The sequence below is a fragment of the Nannobrachium achirus genome (genome assembly GCF_963921795.1).
Source record: "Nannobrachium achirus genome assembly, chromosome: 7".
In the NCBI taxonomy this organism is placed as follows: domain Eukaryota; kingdom Metazoa; phylum Chordata; class Actinopteri; order Myctophiformes; family Myctophidae; genus Nannobrachium; species Nannobrachium achirus.
The window spans coordinates 5,983,365-5,996,639 of record NC_137816.1 but is presented as its reverse complement, the minus strand read 5'-3'; the positions used below and the strand labels follow the sequence as shown (position 1 = coordinate 5,996,639).

The 13,275-nt window shown below is 42.3% G+C and overlaps 1 protein-coding gene across 3 annotated transcripts in view; it reads left to right on the top strand.

Moving 5' to 3' along the window:
• Window positions 1-6,817: 6,817 nt before the first annotated feature.
• Window positions 6,818-13,275, top strand: part of sh3gl3a (SH3-domain GRB2-like 3a) — a gene marked incomplete at both ends in the record, with an annotated part of 66,726 nt that continues 60,268 nt past the window's right edge. For all 3 annotated transcript variants that reach the window (XM_080730661.1, XM_080730660.1, XM_080730659.1), the window contains one exon: window positions 6,818-6,862. In XM_080730661.1, the coding sequence (XP_080586787.1) occupies window positions 6,818-6,862 (45 nt within the window). The remainder of the gene's footprint in view (window positions 6,863-13,275) is intronic.

The following is a 13,275-nucleotide window of genomic DNA, read 5'->3' as shown; positions in this document are numbered from 1 at the left end:
ACGGGAGGGTGGAGTGTGGGAGGGTATAAGGCCAGGGTTTGGGGGCGGTGGGTGCGTGGGGGGGGGGGGGGGGGGGGGGGGGGAGAATGGATTGTCCACGGGTGCTTGGGAAGCTGAGGAATATGAGGGGGTATTACCGCCCAGCACAGCGGCCAGATGGACAGCAGATGACTTTTGTTCCTCCGGAATACTCTCTGCAGGACTGAGGAGGGAGGAGCGGGCACGTGCACACATAGACATGAAAGGGGGCTCGAGCCCCCATGCCCTTTTATCCGTCTGTAAAAAGTGCCCTCTCCAGACCATGAATGCAGTTTTCACAATGGTGAAAGAAATGCAAAATGCCCTCTTTTTGTGCCATACATGCAGGAGGCAGCATTCAAGGGAATTGCCTTGTTCAAACTCTCCCGAACTTGAATGCATCATCTTATGTTGAAAAAATTGCTCTCTCTGTGTAGAAATCCATGCCGTACACCACATCTCCACTCTTACAGTATTGACTTGATTATGCTTAGTTCAGTGTGGTATCAAGCACCGAAAATAGCCGACCTCCAAGCTGCTATTTTCAATATTTTCAACAAAAGGCCCTTTTAGAGATTTCAGCCCCTGCCTCTCTAACATTCTTTGCACGTCCCTGGGGTGAAGAGTCTTGAAATGAAAAGTTTCTCTCTGTGTTTAATATGAAAAAGTTTACTCACGTTTCTTACTTTAGTAAAAGTTTCAATACTGCATGTAGAAATAGTCTGCTACAATTGGATGTCCGGAGATAAAAATTTACTTGAGTAAAAGTACAAAAGTATCAGCATCAAAATACACTTAAAGGAGTAGTTTACCCCCAAAATGACTTTTTTTTCTATTGATTACTCACGCCATGGAGACTTGAGTTCAATTATGGGGACCCAAATGCATATAGGCCTACTCCCCATCCAGGTCCCCATTCGGAATCAATGGGGGTACATTTATTATTATTTTTGTCTTGCAACAAATACAAAAAGATATTATTGAACTCAAGTCTCCATGGCGTGAGTAATCAATAGAAGAAAAGAAAGGGAAACAAAAAAAAACGTTTTGTGGGTGAACTACTTCTTTAATGTACCAAAAGTAAAGGTATAGCCTACTCATTGTGCAGAATGTCCCATTTCACAAGTTCAAAATGTAGGCATATACAAAATGTTTTGAAAATACATTTGCGATGCATTGTGAGCTTCCTTGTAGATCTGTTATTTTCTATAATGGCTGAAGTAGCTATTGTGTTTTGTAATAATAGACAGTCCAAATTAAACTAAAGTTTTCATATAATTGCAGTGGAGTAAAAGTACAATATTTTCATTTGAGATGTAGTGGGGTAGAAGTAAAACAAAAGTATTGAAAATTGTGAATACTGAAGAAAGTAAAAAAGTCCTCAAAGTTTTACTTTAATAGGGCATACAGTGGCCTACTTGAGTACATGCACTTAGTTGCTTAACACCGCTGATTTATGAATAACTTTTTATGTCTAACCTAACACGCTTTACCGTGAACAACAGCACTATATTGTACACAATGTTCATTTATCAGACTTTTGTGGCAGCTGGATCAAAAATGGTTGCAGAGGCTTTCAAACAAAATAAGATAGCACAAGACATATGCTCTATGTTCCACACAAAATATTATAATTGGCTTACCACCAGCATCCCAAACAGAAACCTAACATCCATAAGCCTAACCCTAATGCCATACAACTTGATACAAAATAAACTGAAGGCAAATTACAATCTACTTCCACAGCATTGTATTGTAGCACCGGAATGCAAAGTGTCACAAGTCTGACCTCTTGTGGTAGGCTACATTTGAACAGTCTACCAATAGCTCATAATCTGTTTCTCTGCATGTACTGAGGGGAGGGCGCCTCCCTGTGGACATCTACTACAGTCATATTATGAATAGATATTAAATAGCCATACTGTTGTAGGCTAAAGGTAAAGCTCCATAGGCTAATGTATAATAATTTAACTCAAAGTGTAATACCCTGATTTATGCATGTTGTTTAGCCTACATTTCTCAATCGAATAATTGTCTAGCCTATTACCTCCCCCTGACCTTAATTCCTATTGTAAATACCATTTATTTTTGCATTGTGTTTTATTTTGCTGATGGTACTCTGCATAGTAGGCTACTGTGTTATATCTGTCTGTCATGCACTGTTATATGAGTTTAGAGTGTTTTTTTTAAAGGTCTCAACTTAAATAAGCCATGTTCTTTCTTGGGCGTATCCTTGACCTTGTACCAGTGAATGAAACTGTACCTTAATATGCAACCTTCAAATTCTTCTCTTCAAAATCAATCAATCAATCAATCAATCAATCAATCAATCAATCAATCAATCAATCAATCAAACAAACAAACAAACAATCAATCAATCAATCAATCAATCAATCAATCAATCAATCCTCCAAGTTCCAACCACTGTAGATCATTATATAGCCTACATATTCTGGAGAAAACCTGGAGGTAAACAGAGTATGCTAATAAGGTCTTATGATCAAAATAAGAACATTATGACCCCTGAAGTGATGCTGCGTATGGTGCTTCTAGACCTTGTCTGCACTCTGCAGGTGTTTAGGCACGATAGTCTAGGCCTACTTATATTATTTTCTCACTATTGTCTGATAACACTAGGGGGCAGCAATGTCTTAGACTAGTGGTGTAGAGTCAGTGTAACTCGATGGTTTATTTATGCCCATTAAAAATGTAATCAGAATATTTCAATGTTGATGTCGTCGTCATGGATGATAATGATCTTCTGCCGGTGCGTGTGATATCAGGCTTATATAGGCCTATATATTTTTGTCTGGCACTCATTCAATGTTATATCATGAGTTAAAAAAAATCCAATTTAAATAAGCCATGTGCTTTCTTGGGCCTATCCTTTTAATTGACCGTGTACCAGTGAACTGTACTATCATGAAACTGTAGGCTACACCTTTGTTTTCCTATGCAAACTTATAATAAATTCTTCAATTAATCAATCAATCAATCAACTTGAATCAACACCGTCTAGCTACACACGTCAGCCGCACACACACACACACGCACGCACACGCACGCACGCAGCACGCACGCACACACACACACACACACACACACACACACACACACACACACACACACACACACACACACTCTCTCTAAACTCTACGGTGCTTAAAGGAGTAGTTCACCCCCAAAATAGCTTTTTTTCTATTGATTACTCATGCCATGGAGACTTGAGTTCAATAAAAAAAAAAGACAAAAATGTGATTATAGTAAATTTACCCCCATTGATTCCGGATGGAATGAAAATCACTGAATTTTGGGGGTGAACTACTCACGCAGGGCTGTCCCTCTCACGCATCTCTTCAATCTCTCCCTGAGGACGGGGAGGGTACCACAACGGTGGAAGTCCTCTTGCATTGTCCCGGTGCCTAAGAAGAACCGTCCCTCGGTCCTCAATGATTACAGACCAGTTGCCCTGACATCACAAGTCCTGAAGGCCTTTGAACGTCTGGTTCTGAACCAACTGAGACCAGCGGTCAGTGAACACCGGGACCCCCTTCAGTTTGCCTACCAGGCTGACATTGGGGTCGATGACGCCATCACATACATGCTCCACAAGGCATTCACCCACCTGGAAGATCTGGGCAGCACGGTCAGAATCATGTTTTTTGACTTCTCCAATGCTTTCAACACTATCCAACCTCCTCTGCTTGCGGAGAAGCTTGCGCTGATGGGGGTGGACAAGGGCTTGGTGGCATGGATCACAGACTACCTTTCAGGCAGACCACAGTACGCGAGGCTGCAGAGTTGTCGGTCTGATGTGCTGGTGAGCAATACGGGTACCCCTCAGGGCACTGTGCTCTCACCTTTCCTGTTCACTCTCTATACATTGGACTTCCGCTTCAACTCCAAGACCTGTCATCTGCAGAAGTTCTCAGATGACACTGTGGTGGTCAGCCAGATCTCGGGTGATAACACGGCTGAGCACGATGGTGTGGTTAGGGACTTTGTGCAGTGGAGTGAGGCCAACCACCTCAGGCTCAACGCGAGCAAGACCAAGGAGATGGTGGTGGACTTCCACACTTCCAAGAGAGTTCCCCCGGTGCCATGCAAGCACCATTAATGGAGAGGTGGTGGAGTTTGTGGACAACTACAAATTCCTACTAGTGCACCTGAACAGCTCACTGGACTGGTCGGACAACGCAGAGGCGATTCACAGCAAGGGGAAAAGCAGGCTGTTCTTCCTGAGAAGACTGAGATTGTTTGGCGTGTGCAATACCAATAGGCTACAGATATTAGTCTGTCATGGCAAGTGTCCTCTTTTTTGGAATAACCTGCTGGGGTGACAACAACAGAGCAGGTGGCACCTTTAACCTAAACAGACTGGTGAAGAAAGCGGGCTCTGTCGTTGGATCCTCTTTGCAGGGGGTGGAGGAAGTAGCCAGACTGCGAACGGCTAAGAAGCTAGACTCCATCTTGAAGAACTCCTCCCACCCCCTCCATCTTGAGATCTTCAGTTACTGGAGTAAGATAGGAAATGACCGCTTTGCCTACCCAGGACGGAGATGCGAGAGACTATCACCCCGCCACTCCGACATGTCTCCTTTCCGACATGTCTCCATTCCGACACTAACCCTATCTCTAACCCTTACCCTAAACTTAACCCCTATGGAAGTGTCGCCACTCCGACAATAAGAAGTCAATTTCGGAGTGGCGACATGTCGGAATGGAGAGCGACACCCGGAAAGTCTTTTGTACCGGCTGCTCTCAAGCTGTACAACGAGACACACAACGGTCGATTGAAGAGGACTACCTTCCTAAGACGGTAGCCTTTCTTACTGGAACTTTAGTTGCACTGACTCTGAACTCTAAGGACCTTCCAGGGAGGGTGCTCTTGTGCGTCTTGCTGCGTCACCCTCTCTTGTTTCTTTCTTTTTCTAGTTGTTTTTATATCGCACTGACCTTTGGACACTCTGCACTATTGTGTTTAGTAGTTTTGAGTATTTTTGCTTGTGTTTGACATGATGGTGAGATACTTGTTGCACTAACTAGCATTGACTGTTATGGTCACTTTGATTTGGGGGCACTGTACTATAATTGATAGTTGTGCCTAAGGACACTTTATGTATAGGCCTATATATTATTCATTCCCTTTCTTGATGTAGGCTACCTTGCTCTTTACTGTAGCCTACTCTGTTCTTGTTTTGTTTTTGTTTTTGGAGCTGTGTGGAACACAAGCTCCCTATACGTGGCCGTGTGTGTGGGTCTGTCTGTCTGTCTGTCTGTCTCTGTGTCTCCGTGTCTGTCTGTAGCCTGCAGTAACCTTTTCTGACCACACATGTTAAGGGAGGGGCGCTGTTGCACACACACACACACACACACACACACACACACACACACACACACACACACACACACACACACACACACACAGCTCCACTTCGAACAGAGGTTCGATTTTTTCTTTAACTTTGTAAATTACCTTATACCGCTGTGCTGCCTCTGGGCAACTGATTTCACCCCTTGGGATAATAAAGGTATATCTACACACACACGCACACACACGCACACGCACACGCACAGGCACGCACACACACACACACACACACACACACACACTGACACAGCGCGCGCGCATGCACACAGCACACTCACCTCCTCCCTGTGTCGCTATCAGCCAATCGCGGTCGACAACGGGGGCGACGTCTCTGCGATGCAGGAAAACCAGGGTTGCCATGTCCACTTATTGTAAGCGACTTTGGGCTTTTTTTTTGTGCTTCTGAAGTAATTATTTTTGCTTATAGGCCTATATATATATTATATATATATACAACCTATATATATATATATATATATATATATAAAGAGAGAGAGAGCGAGAGAGAGAGATAGAGAGAGAGAGAGAGAGAGAGAGAGAGAGGGAGAGAGAGAGAGAGAGAGAGAGAGAGAGAGAGAGAGAGAGAGAGAGAGAGAGAGAGAGAGAGAGAGAGAGAGATAGCAACACCAACACGTTGTGAGCCTGCAGATCTTTTTTGTTTTGTTTTTTCTTTTCCAAATAGCTGAGTGCTCATGTGGCCTAAATTACAATGTACAATCTAGACATAAAGGCAAAGCAGACAGTTCAGACACTCTATCCAGAACAATTTATCAAATGCATAGAAATAAATAATCTATGATCATAGGTAACCTAGTGGTTCCCAAACTTTGCCCGGGGAACCACTAGGCCCGGGACGGCGGGACCAACTAGTGAAAACAGCAGACCTAAAGTAGATTGGCTATTTTCACCACTTCTTAAACATTTGTTTTCTAATTTATGGAATTTCTTAGATTTTTCTTTTATTTATTCATGAAATTACTTTCATGAAAAAAAATCATCTAATCATTTAATTTATTTTTTAATCATGATTTTTTTTAATGTTTTTGAAAATGTTTCGAAATAATTATTAATAAAAACGAAATGTAGTCAGGGACCCATAAAAACGTGTCTGTGACGCACAAATGGCCCAGTGTTTGTTTGGGAACCATGTGTTGTGCACTTGACATCTAAATTGCTTCTTTTGAGCTTGTTCCCCGAGACGTGGTTGCTTATTTCTTTCACAAAACCTGGCAACACTGATGAGAAACAGACAGGCACCCGAGAGCAGTGCCGCTGATCTGAACCTTGCTGCTGCGGCCAAGTCGACAAGCTTGAAGCTTCCCCGTTATAATAGTTTAGACTTTTTTTAATTCCCTTATATTTTGTCATTCTCTCGCTCCACACACGGGCCTTTCTCTGAGTGATCGGTGAACCCCACAGATCTGGAGGATGTCTGTGGCCGGGCTGAAGAAACAGTTCCACAAAGCCAGTCAGGTACGTGCGGTAGTGGAGACGCCCGCCGTTATGATTACATTGTGTTATCAGTCTCTCAGTATCATAAACGTTTCAAAGTAGCCAGTTGTTGTTGCCACTGGCCTTCAATCAGCTGTTAACGCGTAAACGCCTGCTTTTATACAAACAATCAGACGAACCGACAACAAAACCAGAGTCAGAAGAAGTTTTGGGTGTGATTTACTCCTCCTTTAGCACGGTTCTGCTACTTTCTGGTGACATAAAGAAGGATAACACACGGAGGCATTTGAGCTTGCTTCCAACTATGGCTTGTTATTCACATTTATTATACACAATGTGGTCGCGCCTTGTGTCAAGAGTAGTCATTCATTATTAGGCTGCTATAAAGCTAGCTTACCAACTCTTTTTAACCAAAGCCAGGCCCAGTCCTATTTATTATACTAGGAAACAGGTGGAATGTCTCACTCTCCATCCAATAATGCATGGGTCATATCATGTAGATTTAACGTTTATTCTCATTTTATTTATTTATTTGATATTATGTTTTGGTTATTCTCAAACTATACAATATTGTTACACAATTTGGGGTTGATATTGATTTGCGGCTGATATGCATTATGTTGGAGGGAGAATACATTCTGAAGGGGGACAACTTAAGCTACCTTGGCAGGCACAACACCTGCTTTTTGGACTGTGGTGTCTGTCAACATTGTAAATTGTTCCATGTAATGAACGAACGCTCATGTATTTATGGCCTATAATGGCCCACAGCTTTTCACCCTGTATGCATACACAGGCTACACAGCAAAGTGTTGGGACTAATTGGCCAACAACTTTGCACTTCTCTGCTGTTGTGTTCCATTAGCACTGTCAAGTCAATTATTTATTTATAAAGCACATTAGAAACGACAAACAACCAGGGTTGACCAAAGTGCTACACAGCATTATTATAGGAAAAACAAGTTTTTATCACACTGTCAGAACTGACATTATGGACTTCAAGCTGCTATACAATTACAATATCTGTGGTTCAAACCTTTTAATTTCAAGGACCACCATAACTCTGAGAGTGTACAAATGGAACATTTCGTACATTTTCAGAGGTACAGAGTACAGACCTGTTGGGGTCCATTTGGACCCCCTATAGCAGGGTTCCCCAATAGGCGGCCCGCGGGCCATTTGCGGCCCGCGGGGGGCTACTGTCTGGCCCCCACCAACCCCAGTAATAATGGTGGTATAAGAGCAGCAACAACACTAGTATATCGTCATTGTTGGGTGGAAACCTTGTATGTCCAAAACCGTTCCTTTTGTATTTATCATCTAAAACATTTACTATAGTGAAAACAGCCGATCTACAAGCACACAACGCCTCGCATCGCGAGGCGTTGTGTGCTTGTAGATCTGCTGTTTTCACTACTTTTGTGCGACAGCCTTATGATGAAGCAGGGCTTTACTTTGCGAAAGAACATACAAATTTGGAGATACAAGGTTTCCACCCGACAACGATGATATACTAGTGTTGTTGCTGCTCTTATACCACCATTATTACTGGGGTTGGTGGGGGCCAGACAGTAGCCCCCCACGGGCCGCAAATGGCCCTATTGGGGAACCCTGCCCTATAGGAATGGTTAAAGAGCGAATCGTTAAAGAACAGGAATCATTCTTTTCCTAAAGGATCCCTACCATAATTATAGGTGCAGAACAATGAGGGAGTTCATGGGGCCAGTAACAGGCCTGAACTTGTCTATGAAGCTTAATATGCGGCTGTCACCTTTCAGGTTTAAGAGTATAAGTCAAGTGTTTTGTTACATTCAGTCAGTGGTTGTACCACAGCACAGGTCTGCATTCAAATGAACGACTGTTCTAATTGCGAATTCACAGACTTATTCCATGATAGTGTAGGTTACAGACACAGTGTGTACGGCCTACGGCGCAGGTCCTCCCACTTGGATTCATATAGTCATACATGCAGTGTGGAGAAAAAGCTGCAATTTACTGGATTCCTAGATTCCATTAATACCATTAGTCATCTATCAAGAAAGAGCTGTGACGTTGGATGTGACATTAGTTCGGTGACACTGTGACTCATTACATCTGTGATTCATTCATACGTCCTTATGGAGAAGTATGTCATCATGTCGCTTACATAATGAAGGTTTTTGTCCATTCACCACAACAGAATAGACATCTCATTTAGGTCACCCAGAGCTGTGCTTGTGAATATGATGAATGCCAATATCTGGGATTATTCAGCTGGATAAAGTTATTCCATTGTGTGCACACTAAATGTCAACACACTGCATCCTCTCGCGCGCGCGCGTGTGTGTTTGTGTGTACTGGTATGTGTCGATGACTAATGTCTTTGTGTGTGTGTGTGTGTGTGTGTGTGTGTGTGTGTGTGTGTGTGTGTGTGTGTGTGTGTGTGTGTGTGTGTGTGTGTGTGTGTGTGTGTGTGTGTGTGTGTGTGTGTGTGTGTGTGTGTGTGTGTGTGTGTGTGTGTGTACATTGTGCCAGAATGTGTCTGTTATTCTCTGAGTTGTGGTTAGGGCTGTCACAATTATTACATAATCGTCTAATCGTGATTTTTTTGGACATAATCGTGATTGGTTTTCATAATCGTCATAATAGTTTCCATGTTGAAAAATGTTCATATATTTAAAACAAAAGTCAAAAATAGTGGAAATAGCAGATCTACAAGCTCACAACGACACGTTGTGAGCTGGTAGATCGGCTATTTCCACTATCTATGTTCTTTTTTAAGTATAAAGTTGTCAAATATGTCAGTAATTTATTTTTTATATTTAGGTTATGTGTCATATGTACCATGTGCAACTTCAAAGCCTAAAAGCTAAACAGAAATGTAATTGTCAACGACAAAAAACACAATTAAATCGTTAATCGCAATTATTTGAGTGACAAATAATCGTCATGTAAAATGTCATAATCGTGACAGCCCTACTGCTACGGCCCACAATGTGGGATACACGATTATAACACCTTCACATTGAGTGGCGTTTTGGGAGGTTCAGTGGCGTCATCGGAAATGGGATTAAAGTGCAGATTTCACTCACTTTTTGTTCTTTTTAGGCAACAGGCGAAAAAGATCTATTATTGGCCTCTGTTTTTGTACACCATGAGGTGAACCTTAAATGAAACGGCTTCAAGATATTGTTTTCTCTGGCTGGTGTGTTGTTCACTCTCCTCAATAATCCTTTCTGAGTCATGCCAGGAGGCAGAACCTATTAACCGTTCACTCACCTGCACTAGGCTTTCTCTGTTTATAGGGCTGTCACCATTATGACATTTTACATGACGATAAATTTTCTCTCAAATCATTGCGATTAACGATTTAATTGTGTTTTTGTCGTTGACAATTACATTTCTGTTTGGCTTGTAGGCTTTGAAGTTGCACATGGCAGATATGACACATAACCGAAATATACAAAGAATTTACTGACATATTTGACAACTTTATACTTAAAAAATCAAACCTCGGTTCGAAGTGGAGCGGTGAATCTGAGCAGCTATACCCTGTGTGTGTGTGTGTGTGTGTGTGTGTGTGTGTGTGTGTGTGTGCCTGCACAACAGCGCCCCTCCTTTAACTTGTGTGGCCACTCAAGGTATTGCCAGGCTACGGACATAGCCAGCCAGCCAGCCACATAGCCAGCCACCCACAGACATACCTGTCTATTGGGAGCGCTTTCACCGCTCCAAAAAATAACATTGATAGTGGAAATAGCCGATCTACAAGCTCACAACGCGTCGCAATGCGACGCGTTGTGAGCTTGTAGATCTGCTATTTCTACAATTTTTTTTACTTAAAAAAATTAACATTTTTCAACATGGAAACGATTATGACGATTATGAAAAATAATCGCGATTATGTCAAATAATTGCGATTAGACGATTATGTAATAATTGTGACAGCCCTATCTGTTTACTTTGGAAATTTGCTGCTGATGGACAAATATCAAACTTATTGACCCCTCAAAAAACAACAACCATACAATGACAGTGTCTAGAATGTTTTTAAATTAGCCCCTGGAAGTGTTTTTGTGATTTGGTTGTAATTCGTGTTGTGATTGTATATGGTTGGCTGCTACCTTGGCCAGGTAGAGCTCTCTTGTAAATTAGTTGTGTTATCTCAAAGGGACATCCTGGTAAAAATGACCATAGACAGGCTATAAAGAGACAAATGAAAGTGAACACAGTGAAAAGTATTGTGGCATGTTGTCATCACTTCATGACAATTCATAGTCCAGGGGTAGCAGCACACATGTACTGGAGTCTGCTGGGGTCTGTGCGAGGACTCAAATAATACAGTAGAGGACCTCAGTATTATACTGTAACTGTAGTCTGGGATCACTTCACTTTTCGGGCTTGTAACCGGTCTGGAGCGGAAACCACAAAACGTCATGTTGTAGTACTTAAAGGACTACAATTTGGCCGGAACTATCCACCGGAAACAGTTTTAAACCAAAATAATTCCCCCTAATAAACTCCTTGATGCGGAGTAGTTTTGCTTTTGAAAAATGTGTTTGGTATATGCATCTTTTTTTAGTCCAACTCGTAGCGACTGGAAAGACTACACTAGGCTACTCAAGTATTTTAAAAGGGATTGGGGAAACAAACGGAGGGAACCAAATCAGAGCGACGCCGCTTCTTCTAGTGGTTTCCGTGTTGGGAGGAAACCAAACGGGCTGTTGTGAACGAACACCAGGCTTTCTCTCAGAAAGCCTGGTGGACGAGGGTACTGTAACTGTAGCCTACGTGTGCCTGGGCATTTCCAATTACTGTGGTGTGGAGTGTTTACTCACTGTACCATTGTGGCTTGGTAAAAAACGGTTTTGCGTCGTTGGAACTGGAAATTCACCAAGACCAAATTGAAACCGTTAAGCCAGAGACTATGACAAGGGAAAAAACGGCTGCAGACAGTCTCTGTTCCATTCACAAAGACATTGTATGCACCCTGTGCTGTATACTAAATACATTTGGAGAGTATGTTAGGCTCGTTGACTCAGGGCACCCTTGTAAATAACTTTTTCATCCATGGCACATTGGCACCCCTGAATGACATTGTCAATGTTAAGAACCTTACATTCATGTCATAATCATAATGTCAGTACGTAATGTGTAAAGATACAAGTATCTCACAAGAATATCCGTTTCAATAGACAGGTTTCTTGTTTACAAACATTGAGACTAAATGCACAGCTGACTGTATCATGTAATCAATTCCTACCAATCCCCAAACCTGTTGTTTTGGGGAGCACTGGTTTCATTGGCTAATTTTGGTACCGACCCTGCGCACGCATCTAGTTCTTATCAGTGTAACATGGACCAGAAACCCGTCCATTAGGACAGATCCAAAATAACGGTATACTTGATATCTAACCACTTGAACCCCAGCATCCCTATTCTGGGGGTAACATGCGCCAAAAATAGCCGATCTACAAGCTCACAAGGCATCGGTGCGTTGTGAGCCTGTAGATCTACTGTTTTTAGAGAAGAGATTTTGTGTAGATTGAAAAAGAACGCACCAAGTACAGTGTAACTCAGGTCTGTTTTATTAGGATAAGTATAGACTTTTAGAGGGTCGAAGTGGTTAAACTAAAGGGATCCTGATGAATTTCATTCAAATATTATAAAAAGATTCTGCGGCACCCCTGGACTTGAGTCACAACACCCTACTAGGGTGCCACGGCACCCACTCTGAGGAAAGGCAATAGTAGAGACACACAAACTTCCATGTATTTTGCCTAATTGAGACAGTGCCACCACTTTGGGGTAAAGGCAGAACAGTGTATTGCAGTTCTCAATGCAATATGAGAGAGGCATTGTTCAAAATAATGTATTTTCACTGTTTGACTTGTCGGCCTCTGTTTCACTAAAGCCCCTATCATAGTAGGCAACGCGATAAGCTATCCACCGCGGTGTAGTCCTTTTAAGTCATAAAACTACAACATTACGCCATTACTCGCTATCCACCGCGAACCCCGACACACTTTCTCACTTTAGGTGGATAGCTTATCACCTTAAATTTGCGGTGAATAGTTCTACACCCTGGACTCTGATAGAGGTTTAAGCGTCACAATAAAGGTTGCAAAAAAGCCATTGCAGCTGGACTTTATAAGTGTGGAAGCTTGGCTTGTGCTCATGTGCTGGCATATTGCATGCCTGCAATTGACGAGTACCAAGTCACGCCTCCCATGAGTTGGGATGGAAGTGACACTCCAGACCTACAATTTGCTAATGGGTAGTTCCGGACCACTCCATAGCCTTGTGGGATGCATCTCCCATAGCCTGGAAAGATGATTGCTCCTTGATTATTAACTAATAATACAAATCAAACCCAGTTTGAAGTGAGCGGTGCAATATATACAAGTTCTTATGTTGTCCATTAAGTTTGTCTCAACCAACTTTATTCTAACCCT